This window comes from Nerophis ophidion, linkage group LG01, assembly GCF_033978795.1.
Source record: "Nerophis ophidion isolate RoL-2023_Sa linkage group LG01, RoL_Noph_v1.0, whole genome shotgun sequence".
NCBI lineage: Eukaryota > Metazoa > Chordata > Actinopteri > Syngnathiformes > Syngnathidae > Nerophis > Nerophis ophidion.
Window position 1 is genome coordinate 41194213 of NC_084611.1, and position 21696 is coordinate 41215908.

At 39.6% G+C, this 21696-nt stretch overlaps 1 protein-coding gene across 3 annotated transcripts in view; it reads left to right on the forward strand.

The window, feature by feature from the left end:
• The window catches only part of ksr2 (kinase suppressor of ras 2), a 262478-nt gene that overhangs the window by 67072 nt on the left and 173710 nt on the right, over positions 1-21696 (forward strand). For all 3 annotated transcript variants that reach the window (XM_061903162.1, XM_061903171.1, XM_061903178.1), the window contains one exon: positions 12084-12576. In XM_061903162.1, coding sequence (XP_061759146.1) covers positions 12084-12576 — 493 coding nt within the window. The remainder of the gene's footprint in view (positions 1-12083; positions 12577-21696) is intronic.

Consider the following 21696-nt stretch of genomic DNA (forward strand, 5'->3'; position numbering starts at 1 on the left):
ATGGCCGCTGCGCTTCCCGCCTTCTTGCTTTTGCTTCCTCACTCCATATCCACGCCGCCGCTGCACTTTAAAGCTCATCCATTGGCCGATAACGAGCTAGGCGCACACTTTTCATGCTTTGTGATCCCAAGTACCTGGCTTGTACCGGAGCCACCTCACCGTGTACAGTCCTGCTGAACTTATCAAATGCGAATTTCCCGTAACCTCTTGACGAGCCGGCGTCCTTTGCAGTGGACGTCCGTGTTTTACATGACACGGTTATTACAAACCCCGTTTCCGTATGAGTTGGGAAATTGTGTTAGATGTAAATATAAACAGAATACAATGATTTGCAAAACCTTTTCAACCCATATTCAGTTGAATATGCTACAAATACAACATATTTGATGTTCAAACTGATAAACATTTTTTTTTGCAAATAATCATTAACTTTAGAATTTGATGCCAGCAATACGAGACAAAGAAGTTGGGAAAGGTGGAAATAAATACTGATAAAGTTGAGGAATGCTCATCAAACACTAATATGGAACATCCCACAGGTGTGCAGGCTAATTGGGAAGAGGTGGGTGCCATAATTGGGTATAAAAGCAGCTTCCATCAAATGCTAAGTAGATCACAAACAAGGATGGGGCGAGGGTCACCAATTTGTAAGCAAATTGTCGAACAGTTTTAGAACAACATTTCTCAATGAGCTATTGCAAGGAATTTAGGGATTTTACCATCTACAGTCCGTGAAATCATCAAAAGGTTCAGAGAATCTGGAGAAATCACTGCACGTAAGCGATGATATTAGTTGGTCGCTACATCTGTAAGTGCAAGTTAAAACTCTACTATGCAAAGCAAAACCCATTCATCAACAACACCCAGGAACGCCGCTGGCTTTGCTGGGCCCAAGCCCATCTAAGATGGACTGATGCAAAGTGGAAAAGTGTTCTGTGGTCTGACGAGTCCACATTTCAAATTATATTTGAAAACTGTGGACGTGGTGTCCTCCGGAACAAAGAGGAAAAAAAAACCATACGGATTGTTATAGGCGCAAAGTTCAAAAGCCAGCATCTGTGATGGTATGGGGATGTTTTAGTGCCGAAGGCATGGGTAACTTACACATCTGTGAAGGCACCATTAAGTCTTCCAAGCAACGTTATCATGGACGCCCCTGCTTATTTCAGCAAGACAATGCCAAGCCACATGTTACAACAGCGTGGTTTCGTAGAAAAAGAGTCTGGGTACTTTCCTGGCCCGCCTGCAGTCCAGACATGTCTCCCATCGAAAATGTGTGGCGCATTATGAACGACTGAAGCTCTACATAAAACAAGAATGGGAAATAATTCCACTTTCAAAGCTTCAACAATTAGTTTCCTCAGTTCCCAAATGTTTATTGAGTGTTGTTAAAAGAAAAGGTGATGTAACACAGTGGTGAACATGCCCTTTCACAACTACTTTGGCACGTGTTGCAGCCATGAAATTCTAAGTTAATTATTATTTGCAAAAAAAAAAAAATAAAGTTTGAGTTTGAACATCAAATTTTCTTGTCTTTATAGTGCATTCAATTGAATATGGGTTGAAAAGGATTTGCAAATCATTGTATTCCGTTTATATTTACATCTAACACAATTTCCCAACTCATATGGAAACAAGGTTTGTACTTTTCCCAACACCAGGGGCTAATTAGTCTTTTTTGTACTCCACTAAAAATCAAAGGTCCTTTATTTATAATAAGTTATTGTCGAAGTCGCTTCCTAGCAGTTTCACTGAAGACACGGGACAAGTTTTTAAGAAAGGTTTTAATACTCAAATTTTTCCTCTCCCCCAAAACGTGACTTTTACATCACGTCCGTATCCTCTCTGCTCCCAGCCACTTGCCGTTAAAGACAGCAGATGATTAGACAACTCGTACCACCTGTGAAATCTACTCACCTGCCAGCTGTGTCTCGCCGTCAGCACTGTCACCATAGACGGAGGCTTTGCTCCTGCCGGCGCGCTGGTCACACTCTCCCTCCATATTTATTTTCCAGCATTTTTATCCCCCCAAACTTTTAATTTGAAGTGCATGAGAAAGTGGAACATTTTGCCCGCGTGAACATTTATGTGTTTATTAAAAGTAAATGAAGTAAGAAGATGTTTCACCTCTGATTTGAATTTGCTTCATCAGCTCATGCTTAACGACAAGATAGTCTGAGGGGAAGCATCCAGAGGGTTTAGTGTTCAATTATTTTTTCTATCTAGTCTTTGACCCTGCATCCTGCACTATCCCCTCAAATTAGAGCAGTCCTATGTCGTCTTTGAGCATGAACTGATGAAGGTTTTATATCTATAAGAGTATAAAGGATATTTTTCTGATCAAGTCTTCAATCCAGCGCTAGCCCCTAAAATTTAGAGCTGTCCTATCAAGTCTTTGAGCATTAACTGATGAAGGTGGTATTTCTATATCAGTATTAAGTATATTTTTCAATCCAGCACCATCCCCTAAGATTAGAGTTGTCCTATCTAGTCGTTGAGCATGAACTGATGAAGGTGGTATTTCTATATCAGTATTGAGGATATTGTTCCCATCAAGTCTTCAATCTAACACCACCACCTCATATAAGAGCTGTCCTATCTAGTCTTTGAGTACGAACTGATGAAGGTGGTATTCCTATAACTGTATTAAGGATATTTTTCTGATCCATTCTTCAATCCAGCACTAGCCCCTCAAATTTAGAGCTGTCCTATCTAGTCTTTGAGCATTAACTGATGAAGGTGGTATTTATATATCATTATTAAGTATATTTTTCAATCCAGAACCATCCCCTCAGATTAGAGCCATCCCATCTAGTTTTTCAGCAATAACTGATGTAGGTGGTATTTCTATATCAGTAATAAGTATATTTTTCAATCCAGCCCTATCCCCTCAGATTAGAGTTGTCCTATCTATTCTTTGAGCATGAATTGATGACGTTGGTATTTCTATTTCAGTATTGAGGATATTGTTTCTATCAAGTCTTCAATCCAGCACCATCGCCTCCTATTAAAGCTGTCCTATCTAGTCTTTGAGCGAGAAGTGATGAATGTGGCATTTCTACAACAGTATTAGGATATTGTTCCTCTCAAATCTTAAATCCAGCACTATCTCCTCAAATTTAGAGCTGTCCTATCTAGGTTTTGAGCAAAAACTGATGAAGGTGGTATTTCCATATCAGTATTAAGTATATTTTTCAATCCAGTACCATCCCCTAAGATTAGAGTTGTCATATCTAGTATTTGAGCATGAACTGATGAAGGTGGTATTTCTATATCAGTATTGAGGATATTGTTCCCATCAAGTCTTCAATCCAACACCACCACTTTATATTAGAGCTGTCCTATCTAGTCTTTGAGTATGAACTGTTGGAGGTGGTATATCTGTAAGAGTATAAAGGATATTTTTTTGGATCAATTCTTCAATCCAGCACAAGCCCCTCAAATTTAGAGCTGTCCTATCTAGTCTTTCAGCATTAAATGATGAAGGTGGTATTTCTATATCAGTATAACCTATATTTTTCAATCCCACACCATCTCCTCAGATTAGAGCCGTCCTCTCTAGTTTTTGAGGAAAAAACTGATGAAAGTGGTATTTCTATACCAGTTTTAAGTATATTTTTCAATCCAGCACAACCCCCTCAGATTAGAGTTGTCCTATCTAGTCTTTGAGCATGAACTGATGAAGGTGGTACCGATAATCAGCATTTCCGTTTTTTTGGCGTTGAGTTGCAAAAAGTTAGCGGACATCCATTGTTTAATTTCATTAAGACACGCCTCCAGCTGACTACAATCCGGCGTGTTGGTCAGCTTTAGGGGCATGTAGAGTTGGGTGTCATCAGCATAACAGTGAAAGCTAACACCGTATTTGCGTATGATGTCACCTAGCGGCAGCATGTAGATGCTGAAGAGTGCAGGGCCAAGGACCGAACCCTGGGGAACTCCACACGTTACCTTAACGTAGTCCGAGGTCACATTGTTATGGGAGACACACTGCATCCTATCAGTAAGATAAGAGTTAAACCAAGACAGGGCTAAGTCTGACATACCAATTCGTGTTTTGATGCGTTCTAATAAAATATTATGATCGACGGTATCGAAAGCAGCGCTAAGATCGAGGAGCAGCAACATAGATGACGCATCAGAATCCATCGTTAGCAATAGATCATTAGTCATTTTTGCGAGGGCTGTCTCCGTGGAGTGATTTGTCCTGAAACCGGATTGAAAGGTTTCACATAGATTGTTAGACGCTAAGTGTTCATTTAACTGCTCCGCAACAATTTTTTCGAGGATTTTTAAAATAAAGGGAAGGTGAGACACCGGTCGGTAGTTTACCATGAGGTCAGGATCGAGGTTAGGTCTTTTAAGAAGAGGATGAATAACCGCTTTTTTGAATGCTAGGGGAACAGTGCCCGAGGAGAGTGATAAGTTTATAATATTTAGCACTGATGGACCTAATAATACAAAGAGCTCCTTGATCAGTTTCCCAGGAGGAGGGTCAAGTAAGCATGTTGTCTGTTTTATTCCATTTACACGTTGTAACAATTCCTCTAATGTTATTTCCTCAAAACGAGAGAAACTATTTTGGAGGGCAGTATCCGCCGTATAAAGAATAGAATAGAGTTTTATTGTCATTATTGCAATGAACAGGTTCAAAGAACAACGAAATTGGAGTATATACCATCGTATCAGTGTTAATAGAACCCCGTTGTAGCTGGGACGCATTGTCTTTAATCTCCTTTCTAATGACTTCAATTTTCTTACTAAAGAATTGCATAAAGTCATCAGCTGAGTGGGTTGAGCTACTGGAAGGAGTCCCTTGTTGGGTTAGCGATGCTACCGTACTAAACAAAAATTTAGGATCGTTTTTATTACGGTGGATGAGATTTGAGTAATATTTAGCTTTAGCTAAGGTAAGCATGCGTTTATAAGTTATTAAACCATCACTCCATGCTTGATGGTGCACCTCAAGTTTAGTCGTGCGCCATTTGCGTTCCAGCTTTCTACATAATCATTTCTGAGCTCCAGTTTCTTCTGTAAACACGGGGTGCGCTTTTTTGGAGCCTTTTTTAACTTTAGCGGTGCTATGTTATCAATGGTTTCGCGCAGGGTGTCGTTAAAGTTGTTAGTGAGGTTATCAATAGAGCCCACATACTTTGGGAATGGTGCCATTACCGAGGGCAGTAGGTCAGCAAGAGTTGTCGTTGTGGCCGTATTAATGTTGCGGCTGCTATAGCAGTTATTATTATTATTAGTTTGACGAACATGCGTCTGAACCTCGAATTTTATAAGGTAATGATCGGACAATACTTTAGTATACGGGAGTATCGTAACTTTGGAGACACCGAACTCTATTTAATAATACAACTCTAACATTTGACAACCAAACAATTAAACAAGGCGACACGGTAAAGAATCTGGGTGTTATCTTCGACCCAACTCTCTCCTTTGAGGCACACATTAAAAGCGTTACTAAAACGGCCTTCTTTCATCTCCGTAATATCGCTAAAATTCGCTCCATTCTGTCCACTAAAGACGCTGAGATCATTATCCATGCGTTTGTTACGTCTCGCCTCGACTACTGTAACGTATTATTTTCGGGTCTCCCCATGTCTAGCATTAAAAGATTACAGTTGGTACAAAATGCGGCTGCTAGACTTTTGACAAGAACAAGAAAGTTTGATCACATTACGCCTGTACTGGCTCACCTGCACTGGCTTCCTGTGCACTTAAGATGTGACTTTAAGGTTTTACTACTTACGTATAAAATACTACACGGTCTAGCTCCATCCTATCTTGCCGACTGTATTGCACCATATGTCCCGGCAAGAAATCTGCGTTCAAAGGACTCCGGCTTGTTAGTGATTCCCAAAGCCCAAAAAAAGTCTGCGGGCTATAGAGCGTTTTCCGTTTGGGCTCCAGTACTCTGGAATGCCCTCCCGGTAACAGTTTGAGATGCCACCTCAGTAGAAGCATTTAAGTCTCACCTTAAAACTCATTTGTATACTCTAGCCTTTAAATAGACTCCCTTTTTAGACCAGTTGATCTGCCGTTTCTTTTCTTTTTCTTCTATGTCCCACTCTCCCTTGTGGAGGGGGTCCGGTCCGATCCGGTGGCCATGTACTGCTTGCCTGTGTATCGGCTGGGGACATCTCTGCGCTGCTGATCCGCCTCCGCTTGGGATGGTTTCCTGCTGGCTCCGCTGTGAACGGGACTCTCGCTGCTGTGTTGGATCCGCTTTGGACTGGACTCTCGCGACTGTGTTGGATCCATTGTGGATTGAACTTTCGCAGTATCATGTTAGACCCGCTCGACATCCATTGCTTTCCTCCTCTCTAAGGTTCTCATAGTCATTATTGTCACCGACGTCCCACTGGGTCATTTTGTCACCGATGTCCCACTGGGTGTGAGTTTTCCTTGCCCTTATGTGGGCCTACCGAGGATGTCGTGGTGGTTTGTGCAGCCCTTTGAGACACTAGTGATTTAGGGCTATATAAGTAAACATTGATTGATTGATTGATATTTCTATATCAGTATTGAAGATATTGTTCCCATCAAGTCTTTAATCCAAAACCACCACCTCATGTTAGAGCTGTCCTATCTAATCTTTGAGTATGAACTGATCAAGGTGGTATATCTATACCATGAATTGATTAACGTGGACCCCGACTTAAACAAGTTGAAAAACTTATTTCGGGTGTTACCATTTAGTGGTCAATTGTACGGAATATGTACTGTACTGTGCAATCTACTAATAAAAGTATCAATCAATCAATCAATCAACAGCATCAAGGATATTTTTCGAAACGATTCTTCAATCGAGCACTTGCCCATCAAATTTAGAGCTGTCCTATCTAGTCTTTTAGCATTAACTGATCAAGGTGGTATTTCTATGTCAGTATAACATATATTTTTCAATCCAGCACCATCCCCTCAAATTTAGAGCTGTCCTATTTAGTTTTTGAGCAAAAACTGATGAAGGTGGTATTTCTATATCATTATTACGTATATTTTTCAATCCAGCACCATCCCCTCAGATTAGAGTTGTCCTATCTAGTCTTTGAGCATGAACTGATGAAGTTGGCATTTCTATTTCAGTATTGAGGATATTGTTCCTGTCAAATCTTCAATCCAGCACCATCACCTCATATTAAAGCTGTCCCATCTAGTCTTTGAGGAGAACTGATGAATGTGGTATTTCTATATCAGTATTAAGGATATTTTTCTGATCGATTCTTCAATCCAGTACTAGCCCCTCAAATTTAGAGCTGTCCTATCTAGTCTTTGAGCATTAACTGATAAAGGTGGTATTTCTAAATCAGTATTAAGTATATTTTAAATCCAGCACCATCCCTTTATATTAGAGTTGTTCTATCTAATCTTTGAGCATGACCTGATGAAGTTGGTATTTCTATGTCAGTATTAAGTATATTTTTCAATCCAGCACCATCCCCTCAGATTAGAGTTGTCCTATCTAGTCTTTGAGCATGAACTGATGAAGGTGGTATTTCTATATCAGTGTTGAAGATAATGTTCTCATCAAGTCTTCAATCCAGCACCATCACCTCATATTAGAGCTGACCTATCTAGTCTTTGAGTATGAACTGATGAAGGTGATACTGTATATCTATAACAGTATCAAGGATATTTTTCGGATCGATTCTTCAATCCAGCACTAGCCCCTCAAATTTAGAGCTGTCCTATCTAGTCTTTGAGCATTAACTGATGAAGGTAGTATTTCTATATCAGTATAACGTATATTTGTTAAACCAGCACCATCCACTCATATTAGAGCCGTTCTATCTAGTTTTTGAGCATTAACTGTTGAAGGTGGTATTTCTGTATCATTATTAAGTATATTTTTCATTCCAGCACCATCCCCTCAGATTAGAGTTTTCCTATCTAGTCTTTGAGCATGAACTGATGAAGGTGGTATTTCTATATCAGTATTGAAGATATTGTTCCTATCAAGTCTTCAATCCAGCACCATCACCTCATAAGGTGCTGTCCTATCTAGTCTTTGAGCGAGAACCGATGAATGTGGTATTTCTACAACAGTATTAGAATATTGTTCCTATCAAATCTTAAATCCTGCACTATCCCCTCAAATTTAGAGCTGTCCTATCTAGTTTTTGAGCAAAAACTGATAAAGGTGGTATATCTATAACAGAATTAAGGATACTTGTATTTTCTGATCAAATCTTCAATCCAGCACCAGCCCCTCAAATTTAGAGCTATCCTATTTAGTCTTTGAGCGTCAACTGATGAAGGTGGTATTTCTATATCAGTATAACGTATATTTTCCAATCCAGCAATATACCCTCAAATTTAGAGCTGTCCTAGCTAGTCAGTGAGCATGAAGTGATGAAGGCGGTGTTTCTGCATTAGTTTTAAGCATATTTTTCCTATCAAGTCTTCAATCCAGCACCATCCCCTTAGAATAGAGCTGTCCTATCTAGTCTTTGAGCATGATCTGATGTAATTCGTATTTATTTGTAAGTACTATTTTTTTTCTTTCTTTTAAAGTCTTTGATCCTGCACCATCTCCTCAGAGTAATGTATTTATTTTTAACATTATTTATTGGTTGTATTGTATTTCAACTGCACTTGTCAGAGTAGCCACTTGTATTTTCGTCATGCTCTAATGTTTGATGACGACAACTTTTTGTATCTTTACTATTTAGTCTTAGGTACTGTACCATCACATCAGACTAGAGCTGGCTGTCCTATCATAACAATTTTAACTTCCCCTTGGGGATTAATTAAGTATTTCTTATTCTGATTATCCAGTCTTTGAACATGGTCTTATTAAAGCAGTATTACTACAAGTATAATTTACCCATCTAGATAATTTTTGATCGTGCACCATCACCTCAGACTAGAACTGGCTGTCCTATCATAAAAATGTTAATTTCCCCTCGGGGATTAATAAAGTATTTCTGATTCTGATTATCTAGTCTTTGAACATGGTCTGATTAAAGCAGTATTACTACAAGTATATTTTACCCATCTAGATATTTTTTGATCCTGCACCATCCCCTCAGACTAGAGCTGTCCTACCTGTTTTTTGAGCATGGACTGATGACTGTAGTATTAGTATTTCGATATACGTGTTAAGAACAGTTTTCTATATAGCCTTGGATGTACACCGTCCCCTCAGATTAGTGCTTAGAATGCTGCACCATCCCTTCACACTGGTGCTGTCCTATCTTTACGCAGGATCTAAACATACCTGCTGGGATGAGATGTGAAACGTTTCGTCCGACAACCTCAGCCATCTATTAGTGATCGATTTACTGCCTTGAGAACACAATATGAAACCGGATGAATGAATGAATCTGCCAGACACTGATCACTCACGCTGTAGCTCAGGGGTCACCAACGCGGTGGCCACGGGCACCAAGTAGCCCGTAAGGACCAGATGAGTCGCCCGCTGGCCTGTTTTCTAAAAATAGCTCAAATAGCAGCACTTAACAGTGAGCTGCCTCTATTTTTAAAATTTGATTTATTTACTAGCAAGCTGGTCTTGCTTTGCTCGACATTTTTAATTCTAAGAGGGACAAAACTCAAATACAATTTGAAAATCAAAGAAAATATTTTAATGACTAAGTTTACTCTACTTCTTATAACTTTCAGAAAGACAATTTTAAAGAAAAAAATTCATTCTTAAAAATGATATTAGGATTTTTAAACAGATATGCCTTTTAAATTCCTTCCTCTTCTTTCCTGACAATTTAAATCAATGTTCAAGTATTTTTTTTTATTGTGAAGAATAATAAATACATTTTAATTTAATTCTTCATTTTAGCTTCTGTTTTTTTGACAAAAAAAATTGTGAAATATTTCTTCGAACTTACTATGGTCAAAATTCCCCAAAAATATTCCGGCAAATCTAGAAAATCTGTAAAATCAAATTTAAATCATATTTCAAAGTCATTTGAATTTCTTTTAAAATTCTAGAAGAATCTAGAAGAAATAACTATTTGTCTTTGTTAGAAATATAGCTTGGTCCAATTTGTTATATATTCTAACAAAGTGCGGATTTGATTTTAACCTATTTAAAACATGTCATCAAAATTCTAAAATCAATCTTAATCAGGAAAAATTACAAATGATGTTCTATAAATTATTTTTTTTACTTTTTCAAAAGGATTCGAATTAGCTAGTTTTTCCTCTTCTTTTCTTCGGTTGAATTTTGAATTTTAAAGAGTCGAAATTGAAGATAAACTATGTTTCAAAATTTAATTTTAATTTTTTTCCTGTTTGCTCCTCTTTTAAACCATTCAATTAAGTGTTTTTTTCATCATTTATTCTCTACAAAAAAACCTTCCGTAAAAGGAAAAAAAATGTACGACAGAATGACGGACAGAAATACCGATATATATATATATATATATATATATATATATATATATATATATATATATATATATATGTATATATATATATATATATATATATATATATATATATATATATATATATTAAAGGTTAATTGAGCAAATTGGCTATTTCTGGCAATTTATTTAAGTGTGTATCAAACTGGTAGCCCTTCGCATTAATCAGTACCCAAGAAGTAGCTCTTGGTTTCAAAAAGGTTGGTGACTCCTGCCTTAGATGCTGCACCATCCCCTCACACTGGTGCTGTCCTATCTTTACGCAGGATATACTTCAGTGGTCACCAACCTTTTTGAAACCAAGAGCTACTTCTTGGGTACTGATTAATGCAAAGAGCTACCATTTTGATACACGCTTAATTAAGTGCCAGAAATAGCCAATTTGCTCAATTTACCTTTAATAAATAAATCTATATATGTATAAAAAAAATGGGTATTTCTGTCTGTCATTCCGTCATACATTTTTTTTCCTTTTACGGAAGGTTTTTTGTAGAGAATAAATGATGAAAAAAACACTTAATTGAACGATTTAAAAGAGGAAAAAACACAAAAAAATTAAAATTTAATTTTGAAACAGTTTATCTTCAATTTCGAGTCTTTAAAATTCAAAATTCAACCGAAAAAAAGGAAGAGAAAAATCTTTTGGAAAATATATAAAAAAGAATTTATGGAACATCATTAGAAATTTTTCCAGATTAAAATTATTTTATAATTTTGATGACATCTTTTAAATAGTTTAAAATCCAATCTGCACTTTGTTAGAATATATAACAAATTGGACCAAGCTATATCTCTAACAAACACGAATCATTATTTCTTCTAGATTTTCCAGAACAAAAATGTTAAAAGAAATTGAAAAGACTTTGAATTTAGATTTACATTTGATTCTACATATTTTCTAGATTTGCCAGAATAATTTTTTTGAATTTTAATCAAAATAAGTTTGAAGAAATATTTCACAAATTTTTCTTCGTCGAAAAAACAGAAACTAAAATGAAGAATTAGATTAAAATGTATTTATTATTCTTTACAACAAAAAAAAAATACTTCAACATTGATTTAAATTGTCAGGAAAGAAGAGGAAGGAATTTAAAAGGTAAAAAGGTATATGTGTTTAAAAATCCTAAAATCATTTTTAAAGTTGTATTTTTTCTCTAAAATTGTCTTTCTGAAAGTTATAAGAAGCAAAGTAAAAAAATAAATGAATTTATTTAAACAAGTAAAGACCAAGTCCTCAAAATATTTTCTTGGAATTTCAAATTCTCTTTGAGTTTTGTCTCTCTTAGAATTAAAAATGTCGAGCAAAGCGAGACCAGCTTGCTATTAAATAAATAACATTTAAAAAATAGAGGCAGCTCACCGGTAAGTGCTGCTATTTGAGCTATTTTTAGAACAGGCCAGCGGGCGACTCATCTGGTCCTTACGGGCTACCTGGTGCCTGCGGGCACCGCGTTGGTGACCCCTGATCTAATGATACCTGCTGGGATGAGAGGTGAAACGTTTTGTCCGACAACATCAGCCGTTGATTAGTGATCGATTCACTGCCTTGAGAACACATTATGACCCGAATGAATGAATGAATCTGCCGAACACTGATCACTCACGCTGCAGCTACTGCCATCTTGTTTTGAGTTTGAGTTAGTTAGGTTCCAAGTAGCTCATCTGAACACATTGCCTGTGGTTCCACAGGGAGCCAGACCAAGCAGGACTGGTCCATCCAGTGGCCTACCTCTGAGTCAGGCAAGGAAAACACCCCTGTGTGTCAGCCGGAGGCCAGCCAGTGGATCCGCTTCCAGCTGTCCCAAAGCCCCAAAGTCCAGTCCAAGTACATGTGCCACAGCCCGCAGGCCCTGGCGCCCCCTTTCTACGCAGACCGACTGACCGTGGACAGCCCTTCCACGGGACTCCTGCCCGCCTTGGACTTCGGCCAGCGCTCGCTGCCCCCGTCGCCTCGCCAGAGACATTTTGGCCACACGCCCCCTCGGACTCCTTTGGTGTTCAATACCATGACCCCGCCGGGCACGCCGCCCATGCGGCGAAGGAACAAACTGAAGGCCCCGGGAACGCCGCCGCCGCCGAGTCGCAAGCTGATCCACCTTCTGCCGGGCTTTACCGCCCTGCACCGGAGCAAATCACACGAGTTCCAGCTGGGAAACCGCTTGGACGACACGCAGACGCCAAAGTAAGTCACTTGTTGTTGATCACGGCTAGTTTTATTGATCTGTGCGCTCAGCTGTGTCCTCGCAGCCTCTGCACGCAAAACAGCAGAGATGGTCAACTGCTCCTTTTCACAAAGATCCCACATTTTTACTCTCATCTTTATTTTGTATATTATGTCAACATAGGTCATACCTTCAAACTTTTACAGGCACATCTCCAAATTGTATATAATACTTGTCAAAGCATACACCTCAGAGTCATATAACTTAGTACTTGACCTATGCTAACTGTTAGCATGCTAACGTTACTATTATAGCTTTGTTTTACCAATTTTGTAGGTATACATCCCAGAGTTAGACAATTTGGTACGTGATGCATGCTAACTGTTAGCATGTTGGCTTTTTTCAGGTAATTTTGCAGGTATACACCTCAACCATATAACTTAGTGCTTGACATATGCCAACTGTTAGCATGCTAACATTACTATTTTGGCTTGGCTTTACTTATTTTGTACGCATACACGTCACAGGTGTATAACTTAGTGCTTGATGTATGCTAAATGTTAGTGTGCTAACATGACTATTTTAGCTTTGTTTTACAAATATTGCAGGCGTACACATCAGAGTTAGACAATTTGGTTTGCGATGCATGCTAACTGTTAGCATGTTAGCTTTTTTCTGGTAATTTGGCAGGTATACACCTCAGAGTCATATAACTTAGTACTTGACGTATGCGAACTGTAATCATGCTAACATTACTTTTTGAGCTTTAATTTACTAATTTTGTAGGCATACACCTCAGTTGCGTATAACTTAGTACTTGCCGTATACTAACTGTTAGCATGCTAACGTTACTATTTTAGTGTTGTTTTACTAATTTTGTATGTATATGCATCAGAGTTAGACAATATGGTACTTGACACATGTAAACTGTTACCATGTTAGCTTTTTTTTTTTTTTTAGCAAATTTTGCAGTTATACACCTCAGAGTCATATAACTTAGTGCTTGATGTATGCTAACTGTTAGCGTGCTAACATGACTATTTTAGCTTTGTTTGACAAATTTTGTAGGCATACACCTCAGTGTTAGACAATTTTGTACTTGACACATGTAAACCGTTAGCATGTTAGCTTTTTTTTAGGTAATTTGGCAGGCAACCTGTTTATTTATTTATATATAATTATTTATTTTATATATATATTTATATATCATTTAGATATACTTATTTAATTATGTATGCACCTTATTGCTTTTTAAAAAAATCCTGCTCTACCATGAGCTTATGCAACAAAATTTCGTTCTTATCTATGCTGTAAAGTTCAAATTTGAATGACAATAAAAAGGAAGTCTCAAGTGTAAAAGTCTAGGTATACACCTCAGAGTCATATAACTTAGTACTTGACGTATACTAACTGTTAGCATGCTAACGTTACTATTTTAGCTTTGTTTTACTAATTTTGTAGGTATACACATCAGAGTTAGACAATTTGGTACGTGATACATGCTATATGTTAGCATGTTAGCTTTTTTAGCTAAATTGCCAGGTATACACCTCAGAGTCATATAACTTAGAACTTGACGTATGCTAACTGTTAGCATGCTAACGTTACTATTTAAGCTTTGTTTTACTAATTTTGTAGGCATACACCTCAGAGGTGTATAACTTAGTGCTTGATATATGCTAACTGTTAGGATGCTAACATGATTATTTTAGCTTTGTTTTATTAATTTTGTAGGCGTACACCTCATAGTTAGACAAATTGGTTCTTGACAGATATCAAGCTTTAGCATGTTAGCTTTTTAGCTAATTTTTCAGGTATACAACTCAGAGTCATATAACTTAGTACTTGCCGTATGCTAACGGTTAGCGTGCAAACATTCTTATTTTAGCTTTGTTTTACTAATTTTGTAGGCATACACCTCAGAGTTGAAGTTTGCTTCTTTAATGAATTTGATTATGGGTCCACTAATCTGCACCTCCCCACAGACAACTTTTTGTATCTTTCATATTTAGTCTTAGGTCCTGTACCATCACCTCAGACTAGAGCTGGCTGCCCTATCTAGTCTTTGAACATGGTTTGATTAAAGCAGCATTTCTACAAGTATATTTTACCCATCGAGATAGTTTTTGGCCCTGCACCATCCCCTCAGGTATAAAGGTATCATTTTGATGAAAATGTGACTGTGGAGAGGCGGGGCCGACGGCGGGGCAGGGCAAGCTCTAGTTCTGCTCAAGATGGCGTCAAGGAGGCGGAGAATGAGGCAGAACAGAAAGGCGGGGCATGCCGGGAGCGACGCCGCCGCAATCGAGATCAGGTGCGTGGCTCACACACCAGTGATGAATCTACCTCTCTCCTCCTTGAATATAAAAGGGGAGAAGGAGGAAAGATCAAGAGGAAGGAGGTGGAGTGTCCGCAGCAGATGCAGTGCAGGAAGAAGCAAGAGCAAGCAAAGAGCGACAGAGAACAGCACACGAGAGACGACGACACGGCAGCTGAAAAGCAAACCTGGACGAGCAGCGGAGGAGAAGCTGAAGGCGACCCGACCTAGACTGAAGCCTTTATTGAAAAATAAAGAGTCAAACCTTGTGCAAAAACGATGTCCTTCCTGGGTGGTCCACGCAACCCACACGACGACGGCAGGAGTCTGTCACATTTGCGTGAACCACCCAGGAAGGACATTGCTTTTGCACAAGATTTGACTCTTTATTTTTCAATAAAGGCTTCAGTCTAGGTCAGGTCGCTTTTCATCTCCTCCTCCGCTGCTCGTCCCGGTCTGCTTTTCAGCTGCTGTGTCGTCGTCTCTCGTCGCCTCCTTGCCGCCATCTTGAGCAGGGCTATAGCTTGCCCTGCCCCGCCGTCGGCCCGGCGGCTCCGCCTCTCCACAGTGACCAAATCTGCTCCCGATCCGCCCGTCGATCGCACCACCCGCTCGTGAACAAGACTCCGGGGTACTCGAACTCCTCCACTTGGGGTTAAAAAATGTCTATTCTTCTCCAAATTGGACAAGTACGGGGACCAGTTCTCGCTTAACCTTATGAATTCTGCCTGGCAACAAGCGGCTGCGCAATGAATCGGAGGAATTTTACATATCTTCCGGGTGGTTGAAGTTCATAGCGTCGCCACAATGCAGCAACAAGGCGCCAGCTCAATCCCCATCGACGACGCTCTGCCTTTATCCACTTCATCTGGATGAGTCGCTCGCAGGCCCGTCGATTAGAGTCGCCTGCTGCAGTCTATCAGCTCTCGGGGACCGGTAATCAATCCTCGGATGCCGTTCAGCGCCAACGTGATCAACTCTTCCTCACGTGTGCGCTCGCAGGCAGCAGCCCGGATGACGGCCAGCAAGTGTGGCAGTAATAGAGCACTGTCATCTAATGGCATTATTGGAATGAGCGCAGCCCTCCCGGGGCCAGCTCTGGTTCCTGATTAGCCGGCAGTGGCGCACTCTGTTTGGGGCAAAATCTGATCAGCATAGCACCAGATGCAAACATGGACGGTCAGGAACGTCGCCCTTGAGGCACCTTATCTCGACTGGCAGGCCTTGGCTCTTTTCTGGGCAATGATGTACGCCAGCAATTAACGTGATTGAGCTCCGGTGGACTGGAAGCGACTTTGTTAGTCCAACTCATATCAGATGGAATCAATGTTTGTGTTGAAGTTTATGAACCAGCCGGCCAAGCTTGTGTCTGTTCTACAAACCCCGTTTCCATATGAGTCGGGAAATTGCGATTGATGTAAATATAAACGGAATAAAATTATTTACAAATCCTTTTCAACCCATAGTCAATTGAATGCAGTACAAAGACAAGATATTTGATATGCAAACTCATAAACTTTATTTTTTATTTTTTGCCAATAATAATTAACTTAGAATTTCATGGCTGCAACACATGCGAAAGTAGTTGGGGAAGGGCATGTTCACCACTGTGTTACATCACCTTTTCTTTTAACAACACTCAATAAACGTTTGGGTAACTGAGGGAACTAATTGTTGAAAATTTAAAAGTGGAATTCTTTCCCATTTTGGTTTTATGTAGAGCGTCAGTCGTTCAACAGTCTCCACTGTCGTATTTTAGGCTTCATAATGCGTCACACATTTTCGATGGGAGACAGGTCTGGACTGCAGGCGAGCCAGGAAAGTACCTGCACTCTTTTTTTACGAAGCTACACTGTTGTAACACATGCTGAATGCGGCTTGGCATTGTCTTGCTGAAATAAGCAGGGGCGTCCATGAAAAAGACGGCGCTTAGATGGCAGCATATGTTGTTCCAAAACCTGTATGTACCTTTCAGCATTAATGGTGCCTTCACAGATGTGTAAGTTACCCATGCCTTGGGCACTAATACACCCCCCTACCATCACAGATGCTGGCTTTTCAACTTTGCACCCAGAACAATCCGGATGGTTCTTTTCCTCTGTGTTCCGGAGGACACGACGTCCACAGTTTCCAAAAATAATTTGAAATGTGGACTCGTCAGTCCACGGAACACTTTTCCACTTTGCATCAGTCCATTTTAGATGAACTCGGACCCAGCAAAGCCAGCGGCATTTGTGGGTGTTGTTGATAAATGACTTTCGCTTTGCATAGTAGAGTTTTAACTTGCACTTACAGATGTAGCAACAAACTGTAGTTACTGACAGTGGTTTTTAGGAACGGTTCCTGAGCCCATGCGGTGATATCCTTTACACACTGATGTCGGTTTTTGATGCATTACCACCTGAGGGATCGAAGGTCACGGGCTTTCAATGTTACGTGCAGGGATTTCTCCAGATTCTCTGAACCATTTGATGATATTACAGACCGAAGATGGTGAAATCCCTAAGTTCCTTGCAATACCTGGTTGAGAAATGTTGTTCTAAAACTGTTGGACCATTTGCTCATGCATTTTTTTCACACAGTGGTGACCCTCGCCCCGTCCTTGTTTGTGAATGACTGAGCATTTCATGGAAGCTGCTTTACCTTGTTCACCTGTGGGATATTCCAAATAAGTGTTTGATGAGCATGCCTCAACCTTCTCAGTCTTTTTTTGCCACTTGTGCCAGCTTTTTTTGAAACATGTTGCGGGCATAAAATTCCAAATGAGCTAATATTTGCGAAAAATAACAACGTTTTCCAGTTGGAACGTAAAGTATCTTGTCTTTGCAGTCTATTCAATTGAATATGGGTTGAAAAGGATTTGCAAATCATTGGATTCTGTTTTTATTTACCATTTACACAACGTGCCAACTTCACAGGTTTTGGGTTTTGTAAAACACATTTTAAGTTAATTTAATTTGATGCTTGTTTTACACTAATGTAAAACAAGCATCACACACTATGCATAATTCTAAGTGATTTTTTTGTAAAACAGCTAGTGAATGAAGCGCACAAATATTCCATAATAGTCTTGCCAGTGACGGAGCTGAAAGAGGCTGGGAATACATTTGCGGTAAAGTTTCATAGAAGCATTCATTAATTGACATTTTACATGCGATTATTCAAGCAAAACAGCAAAACAGCCCCCCCCCCCCCCCCCCCCCCCCCCACAGATGGGCGGGCCCTACACACAGAGCAGGGGTGTCCAAACTTTTTCCACAGAGGGCCGCACATGGAAAAATTTAAGCATGCGGGGGGCATTTTGATAGTTTTCATTTTCAAACCATAAGAAAATATATGAATTTTTTTTTTTTTAAAGAGGTTCTCAGTCACTAAAATTTTAAAAATAAGTCAAATTATTATTATTATTTTTTATTTAATGCTTACAGTAAATCTCTATGTCAACTTGAGGTTGATATAAAGTAAAACAAAGACAACTTTGTTTTTTATAGTAAAACTGAAATGTGCAGTATTTAGATGGATAGATAGAGAGATAGATAGATAGATAGATGGATGGATGGATGGATGGATAGATAGATAGGTCGATAGATAGATAGATAGATAGATAGATAGATGGATAGATAGATAGATAGATAGATAGATAGATAGATAGATAGATAGATAGATAGATAGATAGATAGATAGATAGATAGATAGTACTTTATTGATTCCTTCAGGAGAGTTCCTTTATTCATTAATTAAAGCCCTCAAAGAGCAATAATGCAGGACACCATTGATTTTAATTATTTATTTTGAGTAATCATTGTCACGTCTATGGATCATGTTTTGTTTTGGTCATGTTATGTTTGGTTTTTTGGACACTTGTTTCCTGTTTTGCACTTCCTGGTTTGTTTTCGTTACCATGCCAACTCATTAGTTTCAGCTGTCATGTCACGCACCTGTTCCTTCACTGATTATGTCACTGCCATTTAAGCCATTCTGTTTCTATTCTTTGTTCTGGCAACTTTACCTACTTACACCTCCTTCTCATGCCTACCACCTGCTACGCATCTTGCAAAGATCTATGTCTCGTTCTCAGTTCCATGTCATGTAAGGTTTTGTTTATAGTTCATTGTTAGTCATGCCATCGAGCAAGTGTTTTGGTTTCGTGTTTATAGTTATAGCCTCTGTGTTAGTCTTTTGTTTTCATTAGTCAAGTTTGTTCACCGCCATTGTGCGCGCCACTTGTTTGCCTTTGTTGTAGTTTGTTTGTGTAGTAATAATTAAAAATCTACTCACGTTCACGCCTGGCTTGTGCCAATCATCCTTTGCGTTGGAAAAACAAAATATCCCATAGTCCAAGTCCTGACAATCACAGTGAATAGTTAAATAAAATCCAACTAAATATATTTGAGATCCGAAAGGTTCCCCATTCATAAAGTGATGCATTTTTATTATTTGTTTTACTTTTAGCACTTAAAATTCAAGCTCAACTTCCGATATATCTGTCGATTTTAAGTTTGAACTATTATTTTGTTTGTTTTATGCTCTTTGGTCAAAACTTTGATGTTTTTATATGGCAAACACACAACATATGCAATATTTTTTCCTCATAAAACATTTTAAAGTGATAATTTTAAAGTAATAATTCATTATAACATGGATTTTTTTCTCCTTTTTTTTGAGCAATGAAAAAAAAGAGAAAATAAAGACAAAAGAAAAAAAAACTGCCTGCCTAGCAGCTTTGTGTCAACATTGCCACTTTTTCTCATTAGATTTCACTTCACTCCACTTTATTAAAATGTTTTTTATTTAATTTTTCGCAATACTATCAATTTTGCAATTTTTGCAGAATGTGTGGCAGGCCGGTAAACGGGACGCAATTTGGACACCCCTGACACAGAGGATTAAGACATGTATGCTCCATCTTGGAGCATTGTCCCATTACAAATGCTGAGGGGCCTCGGGTGCTCAACTCACCTCCCTCCCAAAGAACAGATATTTGTCAGTAATTTTCCCACAAAAGCAGTGGAATGAGCAGCAGCCCCCTCGACCACGCTTCTAGTTTTCCTAGAATAGTCCTGAAAATAGGCTTTACTTCACCCGAGCAAAAGACCGCTGACTCCACAGCGGAATCGCGCAAAAGAGGAGCTTACGCTGCTTTTCTAATACAACCCCCCCCCCCCCCCCACCCACCTACTCTTCTCTCCAAACAAGCCACATTTCATTTCCACCTCCTCCTCCCAAAAGCACCTCGAGGTTTTTAATAAGCTCTCATCGCTCATCGGGCCCTCGTTCTGTGCGCCTTAATTGCCTGGCACGGTGGCCGGGACACAGTAAGCAGGGATTACCCTCTGACCCACGGAGACATCTTTCTACCTCCCGTTGAAATGAGATATATGACATTACTTCGGGTACTCCGGCTTCCTCCCACTTTCAAAGACATACACCTGGTGATAGGTTGATTGGTAACACTAAATGGTCCCTAGTGTGTGAATGTGAGTGTGAATGTTGTCTGTCTATCTGTGTTGGCCCTGCGATGAGGTGGTGACTTGTCCAGGGTGTACCACTTTCCGCCCGATTGTAGCTGAGATAGGCACCAGCGCCCCCCGTGACCCCAAAGGGAATAAGCGGCAGAAAATGGATGGATGGATGGATGGAGTGCTTACCCAAATAAACCGGAAAAAAACGTCCCAGGCAAGCTGGACCAAACGTGCAACTGTCCATCGAGTGAGTCATAATATGATATTCGCGGTACGTTATTGGTGTTAGTACGACTACATTGTCCTCTGTGAAGTGTGGACTTATACACTTATGTGAAGTGAAGTGAATTATATTTATTTAGTGCTTTTCTCTAGTGACTCAACGCGCTTTACATAGTGAAACCCAATATCTAAGTTCCATTTAAACCAGTGTGGGTGGCACTGGGAGCAGGTGGGTAAAGTGTCTTGCCCAAGGACACAACGGCAGTGACTAGGACAGGGGTGTCAAACTCAAATACAGAGTGGGCCAAAACTTAAAACCGAACAAAGCCGTGGGCCGAGGTTGAACATATTAACCTTTTAATAGAGACACAAACAAGTTTTGCATTGAATATTGAACAAGCAAGGCTTATATAACTTTATAGTGACATGCAAAATGGAGTTTCAAATAATAATAATAATAATTAAAAAAATATCAATGGCATTTCAAATAAAATGTAAATAATAATTGAATGCCTCTTTTCGGCGGCGGGGTTGAGGTGGACTGGGTTTGGTGATAGCGAGGGGTGTATATTGTAGCGTACCGGAAGAGTTAGTGCTGCAAGGGGTTCTGGTTATTTGTTCTGTTGTGTTTATGTTGTGTTACGGTGCAGATGTTCCCCCGAAATGTGTTTGTCATTCTTCTTTGGTGTGGGTTCACAGTGTGGCGCATATTTGTAACAGTGTTAAAGTTGTTTATACGGCCACCCTCCGTGTGACCTGCATGGCTGTTGACCAAATATGCCTTGCATTCAATTGTGTGTGTGTATAAGCCGCATATGATATGTGACTGAGCCGGCACGCTGTTTGTATGGAGGAAAAGCGGATGTGGCGACAGGTTGTAGAGAACGCCAAAGGCAGTGCCTTTAAGGCCCACCCCCAATACTGTTGCCCGGGATGAAATTCGGGAGGGGCATTGAACTTCGGGAGTCTCCCGGGAAAATCGGGAGGGTTGGCAAGTAAGAGTATTAGCGGTGAATGCGGTTTTACAGCAGCGGGCCAGCTCTATTGTTAATTTGTTATTGCCTCAAGGGCCAAGTGAAATTACACGGCGGGCCAAATATGGCCCGCGGGCCAGAGTTTGACACCCATGGACTAGGACG